The 27021-nt window shown below is 43.9% G+C and overlaps 1 protein-coding gene across 8 annotated transcripts in view; it reads left to right on the top strand.

Moving 5' to 3' along the window:
- PHACTR1 (phosphatase and actin regulator 1) overlaps positions 1-27021 on the top strand; it is a 521359-nt gene that overhangs the window by 241182 nt on the left and 253156 nt on the right. The window contains exon 1 of one of the 8 annotated variants that reach the window (XM_065912779.1): positions 5686-5940. The exons of 5 other annotated variants lie outside the window; for them this stretch is intronic. Coding sequence is in view for 1 of the 3 variants with exons in the window: in XM_065912778.1 (XP_065768850.1) it covers positions 6122-6143 (22 nt within the window). In the remaining 2 variants the exon portion in view is untranslated. Of the gene's footprint in view, positions 1-5685; positions 5941-6009; positions 6144-6366; positions 6432-27021 lie in introns of those variants that run through there. 2 more of the 8 variants (XM_065912778.1, XM_065912781.1) reach the window with 2 other exon arrangements.

Below are 27021 nucleotides of genomic sequence, written 5' to 3'. Positions count from 1 at the left end.
TGCTTTCACTTAGTCGTGGACATTCAAGGTTCTTCCCTGTCTTTTTGTGGCTTCACGGCTCGTTCTTTTTTAGCCCAGAACACTACTCCATTACCTGGATCCGCCACAGTTAATTCATTCACCTCCCAAAGGACATCTTGGTGGCTTTCAAGTTCTGGAAATTATGAATAAAATTAAGCGTCCATGTTCAGGTTCTTGTGTGGATTTGGTTTCAGTCCATTTGGGTAAATGCCTCGGAGTGTAATTGCTGGGTTGTAAGGCAAGAATATGTTTAGCTTTGAAAGCAGCCTCCAAACTCTCTTCCAAAGTGTCTTTGCCACTTTGCAGTCCCAACAGCAATGAACGAGAGTTCTGGTGGCTCCACGTCCTTAGCAGCATTTGACTCAACATTCAGAAAACTAAGATCATGGCATCCGGTCCCATCACTTCATGGCAAATAGATGGGGAAACAATGGAAACAGTGACAGACTTTATTTTCTTGGGCTCAAAAATCACTGCAGATGGTGACTGCAGCCATGAAATTAAAAGTCACTTGCTCCTTGGAAGAAAAACTATGACCAACCTAGACAGCATATTAAAAAGCAGAGACATTACTTTGCCAACAAAGGTTCATCTAGTCAAAGCTATGGTTTTTCCAGTGGTCATGTATGGATGTGAGAGTTGGACTATAAAGAAAGCTGAACGCCAAAGAATTGATGCTTTTGAACTGTGGTGTTGGAGAAGACTCTTGAGAGTCCCTTGGACAGAGAGGAGATCCAACCAGTCCTTCCTAAAGGAAATCAGTCCTGAATATTCATTGAAATCCATGCATGCATGCTCAGTCACTTCAGTCATGTCCTACTCTGTGTGACCCTATGGACAGCAGCCCACCAGGCTCCTCCATCCACAGGATTCTCCAGGCAAGAATACTGGAGTGGGTTGCCATTTACTTCTCCAATTCATTGGAAGGACTGATGCTAAAGCTGAAACTCCAATACTTTGGCCACCTGATGTGAAGAACTAACTCATTGGAAAAGACCCTGATGATGGGAAAGATGGAAGGCAGGAGGAGAAGGGGACGACAGAGGATGAGATGGTTGGATGGCATCACCAACGTGATGGACATGAGTTCAAGTAAACTCCAGGAGTTGGTGATGTACAGAGAAGCCTGGCATGTAGCAGTCCATGGGGTCACAAAGAGTCAGACACGACTGAGTGACTGAACTGAACTGAACTGAAGGCAAGAGTATGTTTAGCTTTGAAAGCAGCCACCAAACTCTCTTCCAAAGTGTCTTTGCCACTTTGCAGTCCCTGCAGCAGTGAACGAGAGCTCCGGTGCCTCCATGTCCTCAGCAGCATCTGGTGTCCATCCCTCTACTTTTTAAAGCACAGCTTTATTTAATTGTGTGGAAACCATTACAGAGCCATGCATAAAGCCAAAAATGACTCTCTGAGCAACAAAACTAAATGTCACATCCTGTGCTATCTATGGAGCAGTGTTTCTTATGCCCTTCCTCAAAGCCACCATACTCTTATTCTGCACAAAATATAGGTATTCTGTTTTCCCAACCTGCTAAGAACTGAAAGCTTTAAAGAGATGGAGACTGAAACTGTAAAACCAAAGACAGACGTTAACCTGTTGACAAAGGAGTTAATAAACAAATATGTAATCTTGCATTCTTTAGAGGCATACCTGTGTATCTACTTGTCATAATCAGAGTTTATAAGAATGACCTTAAAACACCTGTTGAATGAAATGGCATTCAAGATACCACAGCTATTAAAAAATTGAGGCTCAGTTCCAGTTGTACCAAGCGGTTAGACAATTAAAAGAAAGAGAACTGGAAAGAAAAGAGGGTTGGAATTCCTCAGGCATTTCTTGAGATCTGGTTATGTCCCAAGGTGAACTCAAAAGTAAATGGTATGTGGTTCCCCTTCTTGGGGAAATCCTTTTCTAGCTTATCATATAGTTATAACTGAACATGATAAATGTTATAGCACATCTATTTATAAAAGTGGCATGAGAACATAGATGAGTTGGCTGTTAAGCTTACAAGAGCAAGAAAATCTGCAATCGGGGCTTCCCTGGTGGTTCAATGGTTAAGACTCTACACTTCCACCACAGTGGACCCAGGTTTAACCCCTGGTCAAGGAACTAAGATCTTATATGTCTGTAAAGCACTCCCCCCCTCCAAAAAAAAAGCCACAGTAAATATTGGAACTAGGTTGGAAGGATTTTGCTGTTTGGTAAGGGGTGGGTATTTTAAGGAAGGACATTCCAGGCAGAGGGAGCATACTTTAAACAAAGGCATGGAGCCATGGAGATGATGGCATAGTCAAGAATATAAAATCAAATATTGGGTAGCCAGGAGATGCGCCAGAAAGTTCCCCAAAGGCCAGCTGATGATTGCCTAGTATATAAGGACAGGAAGTATGGATTTTATTCAAAAGATAACAGGTTGCTATTAAAAGCTTTAAGTTGAGAAATCGCATGATTAACTTCTGCTTTCAATGCATGCCCATGCTGAAGGCAGGAGAGAATATGAATGTGAATGGGTGGAGAGTGGAGGCAGGGACATCAGGCAGAGATCCCCAGACTTGAGAAGAGGTGACAGGTAGGCTTGTTATGACTGAGTGATCTGTTCGGGGTGCTGAGAGGAGAGGGCAGGAAGAGGGGGTACACAGCAAGTGTGGTCAAGCATGGTTCTGAGTAATTTGGGTAAAGGGGACAAACCAAGAAAGGAACTTTTTATAAACCTGAGATTTATTTTTTTTAATCTTCATGATCCTCTGGTGGCATGAAAGAAACTGAATCTTTAATAGTACTTCAGTTTCAAGCTTATTTGATATTTTCTTGCTCCACCCAAGAGAACACCACTTGAATTATGCCATAAAGCTGGAACCAAATGAATGCAGTTCATTTTTTCTAAAAGTTCCAAGTAGGAACAGACAAATGTGTACAAATTTCAAGCCAAAATGACCAAATATAGTCTGAAGTTTGGCCATCTAATGTGGCTGCCACTGACTCTTTGTGGCTATTGAACATTTGAGATGTAGATACTACTCTTAATTGAGATGTGATGTGAGTGTAAAATACGTACAATTCATATCAGAGTTCAGAGACTTAGTCTGAAGAAAAGAACATAAAAGCTCTGGTAATAATTCTATAATATTACATGTTGAAATAATATTTTGAATATATTGGATTTGAAGTAGGAGGTAGAATGAGCCCCTCAGCTGGACAGCTGGTGTTTGTCAAGCTAATAATATTACCAAAATCAGTTTCACTAGTTTTTTTCTTTTTCTTTGTAAATGCAACAACTAGAAAATTTTAAATTGCATATGTGGCTCATGTTGTTTTCCTGTTGGATGACACTGGTCTAGGAAGTTTGAGTTTTGTGGTGACAGTGTTGAAGGAGTGTATGGAGACCAAGTATTTATTTTGCATTATTGCTTTTCTTCTTCACCACCTGATGTTTTCTAATATTTTACTATGTAGCCTTCTTCTCATTAATAAACAAGTAGTTACCATAGCAACGGCCACAACACTCTGTATTTACCACACCTGGAGGGAGAGATATAAACAGACATCAATCTGTCATTCATGGTTAAGCAGTTATGTTTTTTTAATGTATATCTGGGTCTTCCTTTGCAAAACCGCTCTGAGTGTAGAAAAATTGACTTCTAATTTCCATCCATGTCACTGGCTTTCTTTGGGTCTGGATAAGAAGAAGAATAATTACCCCATGCCCACTTCAGAGGGATATGTGGGTAGTTACAGAGAGCTTTGCAAATTATTCTTAGGGCAGGAGCATGCTCAGTCATGTCTGACTCTTTGCGACCCTATGAACTGTAGCCCACCAGGCTCCTTTGTCCATGGGATTTTCCAGGCAAGAATACTGGAGTGAGGGGGTTGCCATTTCCTTCTCCAGGGGATCTTCCCAACCCAGGGATCGAACCTGCCTCTCCTGTGTCTCCTGCATTGGCAGGTGGAGTCTTTTACCACTGAGCCACCTGGGAAAGCCCCATTCTTAGGGCACAGTATCAGTCTAATATCACATAGTTTAGTATAGCCTTGGTATCAACTATTAATACACTGTTACAGTCAGGCAAGAAGGGAAGGGGAGGTTCCTTTGGCTGATAGGAGTGAGGAAATGCAAAAGGAAAAAAAGAGGTCAGACCAAGAAAAACCAAAAGAAGGTGGCTGATGTTAGCATTTGTTCCCTAGACTTTAACAGTCTTTTCGGAGTATTTCCCATCTTCAGCAACAAGTCTCCACTGGCTGGGAGGAGAATAGGAACCCAGAACCACCACTGTATACAGCTCATCTGGCTTTGACAAGGAAAAAGCAAATAGGTTGGAGTATTTATTAATTTTTTTATGTTGATCCTTTGGTGACTCAGACGATAAAGAATCTGCGTGCAATGCAGGAGACCCAGGTTTGATAGGGTGGGGAAGCTCCGTTGGAAAAGGGCATGGCATCCCACTCCAGTATGCTCGCCTGGAAAATCCCATGGACAGAGGAGCCTGGCGGGCTACAGTCCATGGGGTTGCAAAGACACTGACATGACTGAGCAATGAACACTTGTAGTGTTATGCTCATTTATGCCCCCCAAGTTTCTCAAAGATCTCTCATTCCTGGGTCAATTCTGTCTTAACATACTTGCCGCTGAATACACATCATTGCAACAGAGATGACTGATGCTAAGAAAGGGAAATTAGGACTGATTTTTATTACCTTCACCCAGGACAGTGCTGGCTCCAAATATTTCTATAGATTGGCTTTAAGAATTTCCACGTGCTTGATAGTAGAGGCTGGGGGTTGGGCCATGAAGTGGTGTTTGCACGTCAAGCATGTAGTTTTCAGTTGGATGTCATGCTTCTCTGAGGTGACTGGAAGAGGGATGTTGATGGTCAGGGCAGGGTTTTGGCTAAAGACCTCTCCACTCAGTATACCCTTTGAGATTTCAAGGAACTTAGACATTGTGGCTAAAGTAATAAACGTTCTAAGTTTTGGATTTCATTTGCACAGGTGTCATTCAATCTATGTGAGGCTGTTCAACTAATGATGAGCTCTGTCATTTGCAAATCCATTCACTGTTTCATCTAATCTACAAACCGCCACCCTAAATGAAAATCAAGGATACTGCTACAGTTACATCTCGAGATGTTACATTTTGAGAAGTCCCCTAACTCAGCATTGACATTCAGAAGGTCCTAAACCTGGAGAAGGAAATGGCAACCCATTCCAGTATTCTTGCCTGGATAATCCCATGGATAGAGGAGCCTGGTGGGCTACAGTCCAGGGGATCACAAGGAGTTGAACAAAACTGAAGCGACTTAGCATGCACACTGCCCAAGAAAATTCAAACCTCAGGGGAAATAAAAAAATACACTGCAGAAATGCAGTGGCTCTGCTGAAGTTGCAAGAAAGGGTGATCGTCTTTGTTTGGTGTTTTGAGTGTCTTGCCCTCCGCTCCAAGGAAGGGAGAGGTAGGTCGTGGGGGGTAGGGAGGAGTGTGGTTTTCTGATCACAACTCAAATCGCACCGTTTGAATTATATAATGGAGCCGCTGGGAGTCAGGTGATAGGCTCACTGAGTAATTCCCTGCAGAAGGAGACAAACTGCATGTTAAAAAGCTCAACAAATACTCTGAAAAAAAGAAAAAAACAAAAAAGCAGAGCCCAGGCTGTGAGTTCCAGACTTCCAAGCTGCAGCTTCCTCTGAATTCTCTCTGAGCTGAAACAGCTGGGCTAGCTGGCAGAGTCCCAGGACTCCCGAGGCTGCGGAGAGCCAAAGCCAAGTGCAGGTCCCGGGGGTCCGGTCTGGATCACCGGGTTACTTTCTGTTTCATTTCGAAATGTGCCCTGTTTCTGAAACGGGTGGCTCCCCATGTCAAGGGAAACGCAGGACTCCTTGGAGACGCCAGCCAGGCTTTTAAGAACCGGGGCTTTGCGAAGGTAAGAAGCTATCTGCGACCCACCGGCTGGGGGCTGCCTCCTGGGAGCGGTCTGGGTGTGAGCAGGGAACACGCCCGGAGGAGTCTGCCAACTTGTTCTGGGATCTGAAGGAGGCTGGAGAAACCGTCCGTGAGGGGGTTTAAGGTTAGGAAAGGGATGAAGAGGGACCCTTCCCGTCTGGATGGCTGGCCACCCGGTCTTTGGTGAGTTAAATTCATCCCAACTCCTGTCTGATCTTTTTCCCTGCCCCAGTTCCATCCCATGGAGGAGTTGTCTGCCTGTCTGGGAGCTGGCCTGAGCTGGCCTGGGGCTAGGAAGAAAGGAGAAGGGGCTGCCTGGCACCGAAAGGCTATCAGGGCGTGTGGAGCATGTGTATTTCGGAGCCTGACTCTTGAGAAGGCTGTTGTTCAGGCTGAGATGGCACAGCCTTTGGGGAGGCAGAGAGCAGAGGAAGATACATGTGTGAGCAGAGTGCTTGGGAAATCTGCGAGGTAGGCATTGGAATCATAAATAATTTAATTGCTACTTGTGTGTTTGTTAGTCGGATTTAGTATTGGTTTTATATTTTGTTCAGTTTTGGGGACTTCCTCCTTTCTGGAGCTGCCAGTATCAGTTGATTGGGTTTTTCAGTCCTCGGACTTTGGTTCATTGGCTCTCTTAAAACCCACTGGCGCCCTGGTAGATGGCTGGAAGTCAGAGATTGATTAGACAACTGCTGCTGTTTTCTCAGATCTGGGGGGATTCACTTGCAAATCTCACTGCCATGGAGACTTACTGGGAGACCTGGACGCCTGTGGAGGCAGCCAGCTCTTAGGAATCTCAGGAAGTTTCTGACTTAAAGAGACAGGAAAGGAAAAAAAAAAATCGAACCGGCAGTTAATTCCGGGAAGGTGGGTGTACAGAAACGTTGTCAAGGATCAAAAAGAAAGATGACTGGGGAAATGAAAGGATGAGGAAAGGAACAGGCTTGGTGGGATCCCAGTTTGGGCTGTGGCATTTGGAGGTTTGCAGCATAAAGATAAAAATCAATAAGCAAGCTGGTAACAGCTCACTTGGCATGAATAAGAAATGCTACAATAGATCTTCTTTCTGCCCGCCCCCTCCCGCCCCCCACGCCTCCACTGACTTCTAGAGAACCTGAGAAATAGGCAGGGTGTGAATTTGGAAGAGTTCATCACTAATTGCTATTGTGTTTGACCACAGGAGGTGCACTAAACAAAATATGGGAATGTCAAAACCAAAGGGAAAGTGTGCTTAGAATAATGCCTACAGAGATGTTATCAAGTTTCTGCTGTCCTTCCCCAATTCCCCATCCTACTCCCAGTTTGGGGCAGATTATATGATTTGAATGTATCGTATAAAAACTCCTTAGACTGATACAATTATCACTGCAAAAGGATATTCAGGTACTAGAATAAAAATGATCTTGAGTCAGTGGTTTCTTTTTTAAATTTATTTTTAATTGGAGGATAATTACTTTACAATATTGTGTTAGTTTCTGCCATACATCAACATGAATCAGCCATAGGTATACATATGTCCCCTCCCTCTTGAACCCCAACCTCCTCCAACCCCATCCCACCCTTCTAAGTTGCCACTGAGCACTGGATTTGAGCTCCCTGCATCACACAGCAAATTCCCACTGAATATCCATTTTACATATGGTAATGTATGTGTTTCAATGCTCCTCTCTCAGTTCATCCCACACTCTCCTTCCCGAGTCAGTGGTTCTTAAGTCTTTGAGATTATGTACCATATTTGGGAATTGAAAAGACTTAGTTGATGATAAATTTTATGAAGAGGTTTCTAATTAAAGCCCACTTTTGAAATATGATCGATAGCATAATATTATAAATATTCACCATTGAGGAAAACAACTTATGGAGCCCCTTTTGCAAGCCATGGCAGTCCCTCAGACTTAAATAATTAACGTCAGCACACTGAGTTCTTTTTTATCAAGATTTCTGTTGATTGAAACTTGCTGGAAATCTTCATTTCTGCACTTCAATAATATAATGAGGGTGGAAATTGCTAAGGATGACCTCCAGACACTGCAAGAGCCATCAGCGCCGTCCAAATCACAGAAGAGAACACCATGCTCTGAATAGTTTCTGTTTTGAGTGCTTTTTTCTTCCTCTCTAATTCTTTAAAATTTGGTAATCTGCCTAAATTGTAGTGCGCACTTTTTCACAGGCTAGAATCTGCTTGCCAAGCCAGAGACTCAAGTTCAGTCCCTGGGTCGGGAAGATCCCCTGGAGAAGGACATGGCAACCCACTCCAGTATTCTTGTCTTAGAAATCCCATGGACAGAGGAGCCTGGTGGGCTACAGTCCATGGGGTCACAAAGAGTCAGACACTACTGACTAAACAGCTAACATTTTCCACACCAAGAACCAGGGCCTGTGGTCTTACAAAGGACTGTTGTAAGAAAGTGCTTTCAGTATAAGTGACAGTTTGGAAAATGCAATTCAGATGCCAAGTTGCAGTTCAGATGTCCACTTCTGGGGCAGTTCAATAGTTTATGGGACAGTTGGTCAGAAGATGTAAAATTGGGAAGCTCTTGGAAATCTCGTCCTCAAAGAAATATAGATGCTTTGGTTAAAAGAATAAGACTTTTGTGTTCAGATTGATGGGTCTCATTCCAGTCCTGTCACCTGTTCAGTGAGTGAGCCTGGGCAAGTTTCTTGACTTTTCTAAGGTTTAGTTTCTTCCTCTGTAAAATGGGATAGTGAAGTACTTTCCTGGGAGGTTGTATGGGAGTAAATAAAATAATATGTGAATAGAGTAGCACCCGATATAGTTTATGTGTTACTAAGAAACAGAATTTCCTTCTTAATAATGCAGAAGAAAATCACTTTAGATAATCCACAGCTAATGAATAACCAGTAACCATTCTATTTGTCTTTTAGGGCTTCTGTAACAAAATACCACTAGTTGGGATGGCTTAAACAACAGAAATTTGCTTTCTTGCAGGCCTGGAGGCTGGAAGTCCAACATCTAGATGTTGGCAGAGTTGTTTTTTCCTGAGACCTGTCTCCTTGGCTTGAAAATCGTCACTGTGTCCTCACATAGCCGTTCCTCTCTGTCAACACCCATGTGTCTTTTCCTCTTCTTATCAGGAAAGTGAAAGTGAAGTTGCTCAGTCATGTCGGACTCTTTGTGACCCTATGGGCTGTAGCCTACCAGGCTCCTCCGTCCATGGGACTTTCTAGGCAAGAATACTGGAGTGGGTTGCCATTTCCTTCTCCAGGGGATCTTCCCGGCCCACGGATCGAACCTGGGTCTCCCGCATTGCAGGCAGACGCTTTACCGTCTGAGCCACCGGGGAAGACCCCGGTCCTACTGGATTTTGACCCCACCCGTATGACTTGATTGATTGACTGATTCAGGTCTTCGTGGCAGCTCGAGGGATCTTCATTAAGGACACAGCCTTGGTTGCCCAGAGGCATATAGGATCTTAGTTCCCTAACCAAGGATTGAACCCGTGTACCCGGCATTAGCACATGGATTTTAAACTACTGGTCCACCAGGGAAGACCTCTCACCTCATTTAGTTGTTTCTTTTTTTTTTCCTCATTTAGTTTTGATAATCTCCTTCTAGGCCCTGTCTCCAAATACAGCCACATTCTGAGGTACTGGGGATTGGGGCATCAACATATTACCTTGGGGGGAACATAATTCATCCCCATAACACCTGTCAATTAAAAGGCATATTCTTGTTCTAGGAATTTGTCAGGTTTATAAAACCTTTCCTTTCCTTTCCTCTCAAAAGGAAAATGATGTCTTAATTGCCATAGGGGGACCATGCCTTGGAAGACAGCCTGGTAGACCGGAGCCAAGAGTCAAGAGAAGTTGGCCCTCCTGGCATATTTCAGCTAAGAGGAGAATGAGGACCTTGTGTTTTTCACTTCCACCTGGGTGTTCTGTAAAGAACTAGCGAATTGGTGGTGGCAGGGCTACATGTCCACAGTGACAGCTGTTCTTGGAGGATGGATTTAACATTGTTTGGGGTTGGAAGCTCCTCTGAGGTCAAAAGTATTATGGCATTTCATGGGCTGAGCATCCCACTTCCTTTCAATGCTCTGTCTCCTTAAGGAAGTCAAAGATTGACGCTGACACCCGGGTTTCTACATGCCCAGCTGGTCATGTACACTTTTCACTATTTCCCTAGTCAGCCTCCAACTTTCCCAGTTCCCATTCAGTAGGAACCATGATATTCCGTGGCATGGTTGCCTGAAGTGTGCACACATGTGTACACACACACACATTCATTTATTCTACAAACAGAACTTGCGAGTAGAGAGGAAGATGATTTGTAAGTGCTGTGTACACATTACTTCCTTTCTGAATTTCAGATCCTTGATTTCAGAGAAAGCGATATGGAGCCCAGCTCATGGCTGAGATATCCACCCAAATACGGGAACTGAGGGCAACTGATGCCTTTTCTGAACTCACAGGCCTGAAAAGGCTTGAAGGAGAAAGTCAGGGAAGAGCAGGTGATTCTCAGATGTACACAGATGAGGGTGGGCGTGCCCCCTCCTACCCATTCGCAGCTGCCCCTTTAGCTGCCATTTTTCCAGCTCACACTGTAGACAAATGTCATTTCTGTGGTCTCTTTAGGCTCGTGCTCTACACTTTTTGTTGTTGTGCTTTTTGTTGGGGATCTTGCTCTTTAAAATAGTCCCCACGTGTAGTACTGAAGTGTGTCTAGTGTTCCTAAGTGCAGGAGGGCTGTGACATGCTTTGTGGAGACAGTGTGTGTGTTACATATGCCTTGTTCAGCTGTGTCATGGTGGTGTTGGCCACAAGTTCAAGGTTAATGGAGCAACAATATAGATGGCGCTAGTGGTAAAGAGCCTGCCTGTCACTGCAGGAGACACATAAGGGACGTCCGTTCTATCCCTGGGTCAGGAAGATTCCCTGGAGGGGGAAATGGCAACCCACTCTAGTATTCTTGCCTGGAGAATCCCATGGACAGAGGTGCCTGCAGTGCTGTGGTCCATAGGTTCGCAAAGAGTCCTTTAAACGGAAACACACCTAAGACAAGGAATAAATGATCAGTTGATGAGAACATTGGAACCAGAGCCTCTCAGGAACCTAACCCTATACTCCCCTAGGAACAGCAGCTCAGTGCTTCACTAATCCAGTATGCACAGTGACTTCATAGGTCTACTGTCCGTATCAGTAAGACACTGGGAATCACTTTTCCACAGAGATGCAAGCTGGTGTTGGAAGAGAGGACAGCATTGCCCGAGGATATGTAGTAGCGGGCACAAAACCAGCTCACTAGACTGGAATGCCGTAATGTGGTGATTATTGTGGTTGCTCAGTCGCTAAAGTGTGTCCGACTCTTTGTGACCCCGTGGACAGCAGCATACCAGGCTTCCCTATCTTTCACTATCTCTCGAACAGCGGTTCAACTGGAATTAAGGATTGGGCTTGAAAACAGACATGCCACTTATGTTTGAAGCACTCACTATATTCCAGATATTGTTAAGAGGGTCTAGCTAAATGATCTCATTGAATCGTCACAACAGCCTTGAAAGAGAGGGATTATTATGCCCATTTAACAGATAAGGACAGTGAGGCTCAAAGAAGGAAAGTAACCTGCCCAAGGGACACCCTGCTTATAAAAAACACAACAGAGGTTTCAGACCCAGGCAGAGTGACCCTGGAGGTTGTAATTACAGAGATAAGTTTTGTAGTTTAAGATCTTGGAGAAAGAGCTCCATTAATGTTAATAGTACCCTGTCTTGTTCTCTAGCTTCTTCTTTTTAATTTTAATTTTTCCAATATCCCATCTTTATACTGCATGTTTTCCTGCTTTACATGTTTGTTTGTTTTTTTTCAGATTCTTTTCTCCCCCAAGAATACTCTTCTTCTCTCCTAGCTTTTAGGTTTCTTTCTTTCTTTCTTTTTTTAATGTTGTGAGGGGGCAAACTTATTTAGTAGCTGCAGAAATTGGACACTTTATGTTATATTGTGCTGCTTAATTTTAGAAGTTTGAACATTTCAAGCTTTCCTAGAATGTAATATGTGTTATTTAAGAATTATTCTCTGAATATTACTTAGCCGTAAAAAATAATCAAATCTTGCCATCTGTAGCAACATGGATAGATCTAGAGGGTACTATGCTGAGTGAAATGTCAGACAGACAAAGACAAATATTCCATGGTTTCACTTATATGTAGAATCTAAAAAACAAATGAACAGACACAGCAAAACAGAAACAGGTTCCTAGATACAGAGAACAAAGTGGTTGCCAGAGCAGTGGGGCAATGAGTGGAATAGGTGAGGAAGATGAAAATGTACAAACTTTCAATTATAAAACAAATGCTCCACGGGGCATGTAGTCAATGATATTGTCATAACATTGCAGGGTGACAGATGGTATCTAGACTTATCCTGGTGGTTATTTTGCAATGTATAAAAATATTGAATCACTATGTCGTACGTCTGAAGCTAATATAATATTGTAAGTCAATTGTACTTCAATTTAAAAAAGAAGAATTATTTTTCTAATCACTCTTTTCATTTCACACTAATAGTGTTATGGTTTATTTACAGATGTTCTCATTAATAGAGGAAACATAATTATGCTGTTTGTGTATTAGATTTGAATAACCTGATATAAAATGACATACTCCTTGTTTTGCATTTCATCTTGGATATCAGTTTCCTTTGAACATTTTTAAAGATATGACGTCACTTATTAAGTTTCTCAAATCTGTATCACCGAGACTCATTTGCCTATGTACTCGAGATATTAAGAAATTATACACTTCCCATAGCACTTAGGTATTAAGGATTATTTCCACAGGACTTCTAGTAGTACTGTGCCTGGAGATAAAATAGTTTCCAAAAACAGAATGTTTGTTTTAAAAAGTGCCAGAGCTGTTTATTATGTTAAACAAACAAACAAACATATTAACAACATCTAACAGGGAAAAAAACTCCTGTCAGAATTTTCGGGCTCCGTCTCTCTTTCTAAAATGCACCCTCAGATGTCCAGAAAGTGGACATTCTCTCTGGTCACATGGAAGATGCCCCCCAGGGCTGTGAACTCCATCAAAACATTTCTGCTCATAGAGTTCAAAGGCTGGAGGTTGTAAGAAGAGATAGCTTGAATCTCTGTAGGTAAGTGGGAAAGAGTTCACCTACAAAGGAGCTGCTATTCTTTGAAATAACTCAAGTCTGAAACCTTTCCTTTGTAAATTAGAAACAAACCTCTTGAACTGTTCTGAAACCCAGAGAGAGAGAGTTGCAATACTGCTGGCAAACTGTACTACATACTCAGTCAACTATGACACTTAGGTGAGCAAATTCTGTGTTTGTATTGAGATCTGGCAATTTTGGAACAAAGGCAGAGACAAGGAAACCTTCAGGAATCTCGGTCCTGTTCTTAAACTGCCAGGGCAGGAAAGGGAGCTGGGGGAAAATGAAGCCATGTTTGATTCCACGAACACTTGAAACCATCCTTCAAATATTCTGGATGGAATGAAGTCCAAAGTGTTTTGCCAAACCCCAGGGAAATTAGCTCCATATGTTTCTGATTTATTTATAGTTTAATCATCAAAATATTGCTTTGCAGGGACTGGTTATTTCCAAGAAACCTTTTATGAGCCATTTTAAAACATTATCTTGAAAACAGGAAGCCCTGTTTTGCCAAGAGCTAGCAGATGCCTGAGCAGAGATTCTGGATTTGGTGATGGGGGCAGAGCCTGAGCTTTTGCAAATCTGGCAGAACTGACTCCATATTGCCTTTGTGGAGTCTGTGCTGTGTGGCGTCTCCACTCACTAGAAATAAAGAAATCCTTCAGGGGTGATAACCCAAGGGGAAAGGGGAAGGTGACCATAGGCATCCATGATTTCCACTCAAACTCATTCTCTTTCATGCCCTTATCACCATATTTCATCTGTATGTTAGTCACTCAGGCATGTCCGACTCTTTGCAACCCCAGAGACTGTAGCCCACCAGGCTCCTATGTCCATGGGATTCTCCAGGCAAGAATACTGGAGTGGGTTGCCATTCCCTTCTCCAGGGGATCTTCCTGACCCGGAAATCGAACCTGGGTCTCCTATATTGCAGGTAGATTCTTTACTGTCTGAGCCTCCAGGGAAGCCCATTTGCTAAATGATAATTCAGGAGGTAACTTCTCTAGCAAAATTATGTTAGGATCTTAGTCCTTACTAACCGAAAGTTGAATTTCTTAGAAAACAGCAACTTCAAAGGAGCCATTGTATGTATTAATAGGAAAACATTTTTTTCTCTTTATTTTGGAGTTTTTAAAGAATAAACTAAAATTCTCAAGAATTTAAAAAAAGAAAAAAAAAGCCTCCTAGAGGGGCTTTACGTAATGTTTATGCTGGTTTTTTTTTTTTTTTTTTTTCCTCTCATTGCTCTTCCTCAGTGGTTTTTTAAAGTAAGTTTCCTGATTGGTTTAAAGTGGGAAATTGTTAGAAATGAAGATTCTCTGAGTCCACCTCATACTGACTTCTCCCAGTGGTTCTCAGATTACCCACATGTCAGAGTCACTGAGGGTCTCAGTGATTTCCCGCTGAGCTCCGCCCCTAGAGTCTCTGATTCAGTCAGTCTGGGTGTGTGACCTGAGAACTTATATTTCTTACAAGTGCCAGTTGATGCTGCTGGTCTTGGGACCCCACCTGGAGAACCACTGCACTCTTCCCAGTTTTCACCACTGGCTAGCCATTAAGTGGAAGTTCAGTTCAGTTTAGTCGGTCAGTCGTGTCCGACTCTTTGCTACCCCATGGACCGAAGCACGCCAGGCTTCCCTGCCATCATCAACTCCCGGAGTTTACTCAAACTCATGTCCATCGAGTTGGTGATGCCATCCAACCTCTGTCATCCTCTGTCATCCCCTTCTCCTCCCGCCTTCAATCTTTCCCAGCATCAGGCTCTTTTCCAATGGGTTAGCTCTTCACATCAGGTGGCCAAAGTACTGGAGTTTCAGCTTCAGCATCAGTCCTTCCAATGAACACCCAGGACTGATCTCCTTTAGGATGGACTGGTAGGATCTCCTTGCAGTTCAAGGGACTCTCAAGAGTCTTCTCCAGCACCACATTTCAAAAGCATCAATTCTTCGGCGCTCAGCTTTCTTTATTGTCCAACTCTCACATCCATACATGACTACTGGAAAAACCATAGCTTTGACTGGATGGGACATTTGTCTGCAAAGTAATGTCTCTGCTTTTAAATATGCTGTCTAGGTTTGTCCTAGCTTTTCTTCCAAGGTGAAAGCATCTTTTAATTTCATGGTTGCAGTCACCATCTGCCGTGATTTTGGAGCCTAAGAGCACTGAGTGGAAAGGAGGGGTTAAATCAGAGGTGAAAGTGGAGCCCACTCCAGGTGCATCCAGTAATGGTTACTTGAGGATGTGTTTCAAGGGCTTAACAAAGATACTACCTATGTAAATTCTTGTAGACCATTGTTCATGGCTGAAGAAATGAAGTAGTTTATGTAATTGGCCTCCACAAGATTTAGTTTATAAAATAGGAGTGCCACCAAACCAACGTATATAGAATAATTACAGTTTTCAGAGATTTTCATGGATTAGACTGTCTTCAGGCTTTAAAATGATATGTAAGTAGGAACTAAACGCATCTGGTGACATGAGCTTTTTCTGTCATTAAAATGTAAGAGAACTTTCAGTGCATAGTTAAATGCAATTGGTTAAAGTATATTGAGCATATCATGGGGAAAACGTCTTCGGTGAGAATTGTGTAATTGAGACTGATTGACTATACTGATCTTCAGGCAAATCAAGAAGCTTGGTTCAGTGAAGGCATTTCAGCAGAGAGGTGTGCTACTGTGATGAGCTGACAATATGAAGAACTCATAGAACCTCCTTGATAGAAGGGGTTCTTGATCTTCCAAATACATTAGAATCACCTGGGAATCTTGCTAATAGCCAACGCTGATTGGGCAGGTCTAGAGCAGGGCTCGAGGTGCTGCATTTCTAACAGTCTTCCAGGAGGTGCTAATACTGGAGAAGCAAGGTTCTAGAACAGTGGTTCACGACCAAGGGAAGCCTTTGAAAAATTCTAAATCAGACGTGCTGGCTAGGACTCGGGTACAGGTGTTTTTAAAGCACCCTAGGTGATTCAGATGTGTAGCCAGCATTGAGATGCTCTGACATGGAAAAGCGGAGTTTCTATTTCTAGGCCGCCTCTCTCTAAGTCAGATGCCTTGCTGGAGTCTTTGGTGAGTATCAGACTGTGGTGAATTCATACTTGACTTATCTAATAAGAACCTGAAGTGCCTATTTCTATGTTGCTGATAAAAAGAAAGAGCTAGATGCTTTAGATTCCTGTTGTGTTGACTGCAGACAGAGTTAGCATCTAGCTCTGAAAATTTAGCAACAGGTCTTGTATTCTCTCCCCCACAGAGGTTCTCCATATTTGCTGTCTTTTCTTCCACACAGTTTTCTTGTGTTTTTTTTTAATTTAAAAATTTTTTAACTTCCCTATTTACTCTTATAAGTGAGCTACAGTTATAACTGATATAAACTAGGGGTACAACCAGCAACGACACACCAACAAAAATGCTTGAGTACTTAGACATATAGTTGAGAACTCAGAACCCTGCGCGCGCGCACACACACACACACAGAAAATTTTGCTTTAAAGATGTCAAGAGCAGATGTTACTATCCACTTGTCTCCCAGCATAAAATAAACATAATCTGACTTCTGTGGAACATCTGATTCTGTTTATAACTGCACCCCAGTGGACCTTTTTGGATGAGTCACTTTCAAAGTGTGCCCATAAGTAGCTGAATGTGCTATCTGTGACTGGGTAATTAAATTTTGTATACTTAAACGTTAGAGACTGCCTGCCAAATACAATTATTTCAGTTGTAGCCTAGTTGATGCTGAACTTTTCTTCCTCACAGTAATTAGCCAACAGGTGCTGTTACTTCTGAAGTTCTCTCCTCATTTCTGATTAAAAAAAAAAAAAAAAACTATGGCAAGGTAGAAATGGATGTATCCTTGTTTATTGCAGTAGATGGATACAGAGAAGCAATTTGCCCAATAACTGTATCAAGCTACTTAAATGTTAAACCCAAAAGAAGGGAACCTAAGTGCCCAGCCTGTTTTAGAAGTTAAATTAATCCACTCAAAAGCCATTCTTCTCCCACCTCAGTTTTTTGGCCAGCAGTATTATGAAGCATCACAGGCTTATAAAGCATGCAGATTTGGGATGCCATATAAATGTTGCCCTTTTTATGCTGTGAGTAGTTCATGGCCCTGAATCTAGGAATGAAGGAAACAATGATCATTGCAAAGCTTGTCTTCTTAGCCGTATCTCCATGAATTGAAGCTGTATGGTAACAATCAGTAGAAGGGTCGGGAGCAGAAAGGAGGTGGCTGGGGCAGGCAGGAAGAGATGCTTCACTTTCTCCCGTGCCGCGCATCCGCTGACGTGGGCCCCGTGCTCTCCACCCTGGCCCTTGTGCCTGCGTGCTCCGTTGCTTCACTCGTGTCCGACTTTCTGTGACCCTGTGGACTGCAGCCCGCCAGGCTCCCTGTCCATGGGATTCTCCAGGCAAGAGTCCTGGAGCGGGTTGCCATGCCCTCCTCCAGGCGCTCTTCCCTTGGAGTTAACTCAATGCACTCGTGTTCCCGGGTGAGCAGCACTCACTGGCTAGTGCTAGAGAAAGTATTTTGGGATCCTTTTTGTTACTGACTAGGGTTCTCAGCTTCCTCAATCAATAGAAATTGATCAGGAGAGATGGAGAACAAATAGCAGTTTCCCTTGCTTGCTTGCTCTGGGGAGGGAGGGCAACCTCATTCCTTACCTGCTTTTGTGTGGCTTTTCAGAAGTGGCAGTTGGGTTTTTGGTCTCTTTGTATCTTTTTGTCCATAATTCTACCCAACTGCCCATGCACACAGTGATTTTTCAGTCCCTTAAAGTTTCTTGGTATTTTGTTGCTCCCGGAAGCACGGCATCCGGGGGTCTCGGGTACCAGCCTGTCTGACTTTCACTTGTTTCTTTTCTGATTTCATGAATTTCCAAGAGCATTTCCAGGGCTCGCCTGCAGCTCCTGGTAGCCTGGGGCCCAAAACTCGTCTCTTGGCCTCTTTGCACACCACACTTTAGCTGTGTCCCTGTCAGTACTTAGATTTCAGAGTCTGTCACAGATGCAGAGTGGCCACCCTGTGATTTATGACACACCCTACGGTCCTGGTGAGACACTTCCTGCCCAGCTTCATCCCCAGGGGTCTGACTCCCAGGGTGACAACTTTAGTCGCCCATCAGCAACAATACACCAGACCACCTAGATGCCTGGGGTGAAGAAGTGAAGTGAAGTCGTTCAGTCGTGTCCGACTCTTCCCGACCCTATGGACTGTAGCCCGCCAGGCTCCTCCATCCATGGAATTCTCCAGGCAAGAATCCTGGAATGGGTTGCCATTTCCTTCTCCAGGGGATCTTCCCGACCCAAGGATCGAACCTGGGTCTCCCACACTGCAGGCAGACTCTTTACCATCTGAGCCACCAGGGAAGCCTGGGGTAAACAAAATGGAAAGGATCTGGCACTCAGATCACTGAAGACACCCAGCTAGTATGGAGGGAAGGGAAAGTGGGCTGGGAGTCAGCCTCCATAGACTAGGGGAGCCAGTTCCCACCCCACCTGCCAAACTGCCCCAGACTTTGGGTCCATTTATATGCATCTCTATAGCAGTGGGTCTTCTCACCACTGAGACTGGAGGTTTGGAGTGGGGGTTAAGGAGGAGAAGCAGAGCACTTAAATTTGTACATCCTTAAAAATCATGATTTGAAAGTGTACCCTTTAAATTTCAGTTCCCTGTAATACTAGTTCTGACCAATAAAACCCAGTTCCCTTCAGGGAAACTATTTAGATAGACCCTGTTTTCATTTTTGAGAAAAGAAAAGCTGATGTGGAATTTTGACGTGATGGTCAGTAAGCTCATGGGTGTCTATTTGTTAAAATTTTGAATATTCTTGAAGCAAGGGCGAATTGCATTTGGAATCCATCTGAGGAAATATAGATTGTGATTGTGGAGGGCAGGGTGAGAACAAGAAGTGATGGTACATGGGCACTTGTTTGCTTTTTAGGATGTTGAAAATGTTAAAAAATTAGATTGTGGTGATGGTTGTACGACTCTGTAAATACAAAAATTCACTGAATTGTATGCTTAAAATGCATGGATTTTAGGGCATATAAATTATGTCTCAATAAAGCTGTTAAAAAGGCATCTTACAAACCCTGCTAAGAAGTTTCGATGCTTTCCCAGGTGAGGCGGGAAGGTATTAATGGTGTAGATTCGTGCACCACCTGCCTTTTAGCAAGCTCCCTGCAGGATTTTACACACCACTGCTGTGCAAGATGGGGTGAGGTTGGGAAAATTGGCCTCTGCCGAGCGTCTGCTGGGCGATAAACGCTGCACAGACCCTTTAGACACATCATCTCATTTAAACCTCATGGCAACCTACTGGTACCTTTACTCTAGCTAGATGATTTATTGCTGTTGCCATAGAGATGTGCTTCTATTGGATCTGAAATGCAGACAACCACTGTTTTACCTCTGAGACAGTTATGGCTCAGAGAGGGGAAATAACTTGCCCCAAAGCACACAGACATAAGTGGCAGAGCCAGGATCGGGACGCAAGGGATGTCTGTTTGATCTGAGGCTTTGCTCTTTCTGTTCCACCCTGCTACCCTGAGGTCAGGACAGTTAGGACGCTTGGGGTGGAAGCACCTGGTAGACTGGTCAGCATTAATACTTTCACACACCCATTGGATTCGTTTCTTGTTGCTGTTGTAACAGATCACCACAGATTTAGGGGCTTAAAGAAACACAAATTTATACTTTTCTAGTTCTGGAGATCAGAAGACCAAAATCAGTCTCAATGGGTTAAAGTTAGACTTGGTTCCTTCTAGAGCCTCTTTGGGAGAATCCAGTCCCTTGCATTTTCCACCTTCTGGAGACCAGTGTTCTTGGCCCCTGGTTCTTTGTTTGCGATGGGATCCCTGCAACTTCTGCTTGTCATCACATTGCCTGCCTCTCCAACATCACCCTCTTGCTTCCCTCTTATAAGGATGCTTGTGATTCCATTGCCCATCTGGATAACCCAGGATAATCTCCAACTCAAGAGCCCTAGTCCCTTCTATGTGTAAGGTAACATATTCACAGACTGGGGGACTAGAACGTGAATTTAGTTGGGAGGGGCATTATTCTGCCTATCATACTCCCACTCTAGAAGCCTATGTTTGAAAGGAGTCTTGGAATAAATGTAACCTTCCATATTTTGACCTTGAACATAAAAGCTGCTCTTTATTCATAACAACCAAAATCAAGACTTGAATCAAATGGTACTAATTGTATGTCTCCAATTTGTCTCTTGAAACTTTAGAGGAATAAAATAAATAATAGACTTGATGAGGTGCCATTAGGAATATTACTTTCCTTTGAAGCTGTATTATTTGTCGATAAATTGCAGTATTACTTTAATATGTCAAGCCCTCAGAGAGATCTCACTTTAAAGGAATGTGGATGTTTGGACAAATGAGAACAAATGCACATGTAGGATAGTGTTTATCTTGCTCATAAACTTTTTTGAGGGATGCTTTCTCTTCTACAGTGTCATTTAGGATGACTATGTGCTTCATAAGGCACTTTTTTTAAAAGGTCAGGGTCTTGTTTTTTAAGGATTTTGTGTATCTATGTTGCTCTAGCTTTTACTTCCTATAGCAACATCTGAAATTGTCAAAGTCAAGGACCAAGTTACAACTGAAGATAAAGAGCAAAACCTTCCCCCCACTGACCAAGAGCAGAGTATAGAAGAGGGGGTTTATCTATTACTCAGGGGTCCAGGGCTTGGAGGGGTTGTTCTCCCAAAGGTGGGAAATCTTACCATATTTTCAAAGTACATTCAAAATATTGCATGGCAGGAATTTGGGAGTTGAAGAGGATAGGGCTGTTCCCTTAGCTCTTAGGAAGATTTTCCTGTATATTCTCATCTCTCTTTGACTAATAATGATACCTTTCTCTATAACTCCTGTCTTCTTCACAGATTATATCATCTTCTTAATTTTTTTATCCTCTTATAGTCAGCATATCACCATGGACTTTTTCTACTCTTCAGTTCAAATCCCATGATAGACTTCTGCTAAAAGTAATATTTTGGTTCCAAACTGTCCTGAATCCTTAGCCAGGTTTAAGCCTCACTCTCTGATAGAATCCTGGGGGACTCAAGGTATTTGCCATTTGCCATTGACTGCTTATGTGACCTTGGGGTCAGTCTGTCTGGATCTCACTTTTGTTTTTTTGTTTTTCTTGTTTTTTTTTTTTTTTTTTTTTTTTTATGAAAGCCAACCCTATCAGGGTAGTCTAATAGGATGTGAGATGCCTTTCAGTTCTAATATCTCAGAAGCGCAAAACACTTAGTAGTTATGGCAGCCATGGGTTAGATATTGGTTTGGGGTTTCCAAGAAGTTGATCCAGAGATAAGATTTTGAGTACCAGTAGTTTGAGAGACACACTCAGGAAATACTGGCAGAGGTGTGGGGAAATAAGACAGAAAAGACAAGGAAGGCAATGAAAGTTATTATTAAGCCAGTTATTGCCGTATACAATGCACCTTCACGTTATTCTAGTTGAGAGGTGTGGCACCTGTGTGTTCATGGACTCCGTCTCCATCATCGGTTTGAGGTCTTGTCTCTGTAGCACTTCTGGCTCCTTTTCTCCTTTATTCAGAAAAAAAAAATGTCCTCTGTGTGCAGTTGCTGGCATTTCCAGTTCCCAGAAAGCTTTCTTATTATGGAAATTTGAATAGGATATGGGTAGGGTGCTGACTCCGTCACAACGTGTGTGGAAGGTGTGGCGTAGTATGGGAAAGAAATAGTCGACTGGGAAAAGAGAAAGCAGTGGTCTGATATTTTGGTTCCTTTTAAACTTGCCATGAAGGTTTCAGAGATTCCAAGCCATTGTTCTGTGATGTTTAGCAGTGTGTGTATGCTATGTCCTTCATGGTGGGCATGGGACAAGAGAATAAATTTGGAGCTAAATGTTAAAGAGGGCTTCCCAGATGGCACAGTGGTAAAGAATCCCCCTGCCAACGCAGGAGATGCAAGAGATGCCGGTTCCATCCCTGGGTCAGGAAGGTCCCCTGGAGAAGAAAGTAGCAGCCTGCTCCAATATTCTTGCTTGGAAAATTCCATGGGCAGAGGAGCCTGGTGGGCTACAGTACCTGGGGTCACAGAGAGTCAGAAACATTAAAGAACAGCTCATCAAAATACTACCCAGAGTGAAAAGGGTGTGTGTTAGTAAATTGTGAATGCTTTAATATTATTTACATAGAAAATCTGCAGTGACATTTCCTTCCCTACCCATTTTTAAGGAAAACACATACAAGTGTTATAATACTGTGACAATGTAACTAACAAGGAACTCATCTTTACTTACTTAGTATCGAAGTTTCAGTCTGACCAGGAGCCTTCCCCTCTGTATTGTGGCTCTTTCCTTTTGTGTGAAGCCAGTGCTTTGTGTAAAATGGGCCAGTTGGTTCTAGTATCATCCGCTGCTTCCTAAAGAGCTGCAGCATTGAGATATGCTATTAGAAATATGTGGAATGGGAGGAATAGGATAATTCAATTCATTCTTCCCCTTCTGAACTTTATTTCTGAGAACCTGACTTGCCAACATCTATGAAATATAGAGGAGGCTTAGCAATCAATCACGAGGGGAGGAGGTGATGGAAGAGGGAGGCTGGCCAAGCATCCCTAAGTTTCAGTCATTTTGTATTGCAGCAAAGAGAGCAGGATTGCTGACTGTTAGATTTCCTTCGAGAGGCAGTATGCGAGCGGCATATTGAGTATTCTGATAAAGCCAAGGATAGGTGTAACCCTTTAAGGAAATAGTCAATCTGGTTAAAAAGTGAAACTCCTTGGGTGAATATTAGATAAGATTTGACTTACATGAAGCTTAGAATCTTAAAATAAGAATAGACCTTCTAGAGCACCTAATTCAAACCTCCCATTTGACTCAAGAAGAAACCAAGACCTTGAAAGTTCAGAGATTCATCGTCAGGGTTACAGAGCTTATGGACCCAAGTGTTCTGAAGGACTGATGTTGCAGCTGCAATACTGTGGCCACCTGGTACGAAGAGCCAACTCATTGGAAAAGACCCTGATGCTGGGAAAGATTGAGGGCAGGAGGAGGAGAGGACAACAGAGGACGAGATGGTTGGATGGCATCACCGACTCAATGGACATGGGTTTGAGCAAACTCTGGGAGGTGGTGATGGACAGGGAAGCCTGGTGTGCTGCAGTCCATGGGGTCGCAAAGAATTAGATACAGCTTAGTGACTGAGGACAACAAAATTCTGATGCCTCCTCCAGTGTTCTTTCTACTCTACCACATGCCTCTCTCTCCTCCACCTCCCCCCTTCTCTCTCTTACACACACACACACACACACACACACACACACACACGAAGTTCATTCAAACAACGAAACGTTTAACTTGAAAGGACAACTATCTAGGATTTATTTCTTTTACCTTATCCGCACATTTAATAGCTTCGCACCCACACCCCAGGAAAGTTACAAAGTTGCCCTTGGCTGTACGGTGATAAACATAAAATATTGAAATCTCCAGTCAAATAAGGTCTGCAAGGATTTGTGCTGTGGAATCTGTTTAACCCTGAGAACAAGATAATTGATGGCTACGTGAAGACAGAAGTTGAAGCAGCATGCCGCTAATATCGATAAAGGGGCTGTTTTCACTGAAACCGTCTTTTCTAGCCCTTGTCTCTGTGTGATCTCCACTGTATACCATACAATATTTAGTTTAAAAAAAGCAATATTTCTGTATTATCTATCCTGCTTCTCCTTCCCTGACTCACTTCATTATCATTGTCTTCAACATCTTTGAACCTCAGTCTCCCTGTGTCTGAATGATACCTCTTGTTTTGAAGGGGTCTTTCTTAGAAAAAAGTGCAGAAGTGTTTGACTTGGGAAATGGAGGAGATGCTATGTCCCTGTGAACACATTGCTGGGTCCCTTCCCAGGGTCACGGAAGGGGCCTGTGCCTAATTGAAGCATATCATCACCTTCAGGATATATCTGCCCGTATGTCCCAGTATCCTCCAAGATGGTCCCTTCTACCCCAGGAAACCTGCCCACATCCTGTCTTACTGGTTGATGCCAACAGCCCTGGCTGGTCCCCTGCCTGGCATCCACTCATGGGTCCTTCTCCCACTGGCTGCCTGAGTAAGCCTTCAAAATCTAAATCAAATCATGTCACACTCTCCTGTGAAGTTCCCCTGACTCCCCAGCATCTTAAAAATAAGCCCCAATTCCTTAAAGGCACCAAGGCCCTCCAAAGGAGCCAGCCCTTGTGGTACTGACCCAGGTTTTTAGATAACAGAAATTGATAAGAAAGAGATCAAAATGAGGGATTCAGGCAAGGCTTTATTGAGACTTACGCTGCCAAACCAGGGGGGAAAAGCCAACAATAGTTTCCCTCACTTGCTCCCTGAGAGGGGGGCGAGCTGGTCCCTTAAATGGGGTGACAGTAGAGGTGGGGGGGTGGTTTAGTCAATCTGTGCACCCCCTCAGTGGTGCTGTGTCGGGGATCGCGCACAGGACCCTGCTTTTGCTCCCCAAACCCCAGAAGTGGCAGTTGGATTTTTGGTCTTTTCATATCTTGGCGTTCATAATGTGCCCCAACTGCACATGCATGCAGTAATTTTTAGTCCCTTGTAGGTTCCTTGCATTCGGTTGCTGGAGGAGGTGTTTGTGCAGATGCAAGCCCCGCAGCAAAGGGCCCCAGGCCCCAGCCCGTCTCACGTGCCCCTCCGGGACTTTCTCCTGGAGCTGCACCTCCACACTCCAGCCATCCGCAGTGTCCGCTCTGCCTGCAGCAGGTCAGGCTCTCTTGCCTCCGAGCCTACTGGGTTCTGCAGCTTCTCCTCCATGCCTGCCCGTCCTGTTCCCACATCACCTGCCGGTGGGGGCTCTCCAGAACCCCCACCCCCACCCCCCACCCCCGAGTAGAAGTGGCCCCTCCTGCCCTCACCTTTACACACCCGGGTCTTCACTCTGGGACACCTGAGTGCTCCCATGAGCTTTGCCATCGTGCCCCCTGCAAAGCTCGAGTTAAGCTGAAGGAGAGAGTGGCCTGGAGACACCTCACCTGAACAGTGAGACAGATGGCCATCTCCTTCCCTACCTCCAGCCCGGCCATGGAGCTCCTTGTTCCTGGGGAACCAGGGTCTGCCATGGCCAGGGATGCTGTATTTCTCTTTCTGCAGGCGGGCAAAGACAGAGATTGATTCTTTTTTTTTTTGCTACTTGAGAAATTTCTCCTTGCCCCAGAGTTTCTCCCTTTGCCTTGATTCCTTCTCATCACTCTGATAATCATCAAATGTGTTTCTAGATCCAGTAAGTGCCTCTCTCTCAAGGTGGCGATTCTGCGCTAGGCACAAAGAACCCCGAGCAGCTCGTGGATCTTACTCCGGGAGCTCATAGTGCACATGTGTTTAAGAGAGACGTCATCGGGTCCAGGGGCCCTTCTGAGCTCTGCCCCACAGCTGGATCCTCGGACATGGGGAGAGACTGCTCAGAGGCCGGCAGTGGGTCCAGCCTGCCTGCACCTGCACGCGTTCCTGGCTTATGTTGTGTTGTGTTGTGTTGACTTATGTTGAGTAGCGTCATGAGCCTCACACAAGGCATTGTTGTTTGAAGAAACATTCCCTTTCTATGTTTGTGTGTGCAGGAGATCCAAGACCATCAGTTGTCCTTTCAAGTAAATGACCCCCACCAGAAAAGCCCATGCAACCCGTGTTGGAGTGTATATTCTGGCAGTTCTGTAAGATACGCCGAACCTCTCCAAGACAAAATCAAAGGGTGAAAATTTGCCCAGCCTATATAGCAAATCCTCACTAAGTAACACAGCTGATCTGGAAATGGCTGACTTCAGACTTGTTTCTCCTTCCGAGGAGGACTTTCCAAGTGGTTCTGTTTGCCCAGGAGCGAAATGATTTTCACAGTGAGCTTGATGTCTTAGCTATGAGTGGAGAGATGGAAGTTTTCAGTGGAATGCTGGTAAAATGGTAACATGATTATGGTATCCTCCTCAAAAGATGGAGAGTTGTTCTGTGTCACAGCAAAAGGAAGGTGGGAAAAGTCCTTGTTGTAACAGAGTTTCTTATTACAGTGTGAAAACGCTGGGGATTCTACAAGCTTACAGAAAATAAAACAAACCATAAATTGTGTGTGTGTGCACAGGCATGTGAGATAAATACTAGAAGGGTTCATCATTTTTCCTCTTTCACTCTCTTTGCTCTGTCACATTCTTCCCCTCAGGGGCCTTACGGTGAGCAGGCTGAGAGGACCATTCATCAGCTCCTCCATCTCACCCTCCCCCCAACCCCAGTACCCCTGAAGGCAGAGCCAGGTACTGACCATAGCCGTGTGCTAACTCGGACTGCCAGGAGATCCAACCAGTCCATCCTAAAGGAAATCAGTCCTGAAAATTCACTGGAAGGACTGATGCTGAAGCTGAAACTCTAATACTTTGGTCACCTGATGCAAAGAACTGACTCACTGGAAAAGAGCCTGATGCTGGGAAAGATTGAAGGCAGGAGGAGAAGGGGACGACAGAAGATGAGATGATTGGATGGCATCACCGATTCAATGGACATGAGTTTGAATAAGGAAGTTGGTGATAGACAGGGAGGCCTGGCGTGCTGCAGTCTGTGGGGTCACTAAGAGTCAGACATGACTGAGTGACTGAGCTGAACTGAACTGGTAGAAAGGGTTATGCTTGTGCCTGGCAACCTCTCTGCTTTTGCTCACACTTTGCTCCGCACTTAGAATCCCCTTGCCCTCCTTCCCATGCTGCCAGCCCAGGTCTAAGTGTGACCTTTCCGGGGTATTATGTACTGATCCTCCAAGTCAGAGGCTTTTCCCTCTAGTAACAGTCAGTTCGGAGCTTTCTTACAATGCTAATTAATCACAGTCATTCTTTGCACTGTGGTTATTCTGCCGGTTGCTTTATCATTTTAATATTGGACACTCTGGAAGAGAATGAG

The sequence above is a fragment of the Muntiacus reevesi genome, chromosome 20, assembly GCF_963930625.1.
Source record: "Muntiacus reevesi chromosome 20, mMunRee1.1, whole genome shotgun sequence".
Taxonomy (NCBI): domain Eukaryota; kingdom Metazoa; phylum Chordata; class Mammalia; order Artiodactyla; family Cervidae; genus Muntiacus; species Muntiacus reevesi.
Note: the sequence above shows the minus strand (reverse complement) of the source record. Positions and strands in the feature narration are given on the sequence as shown.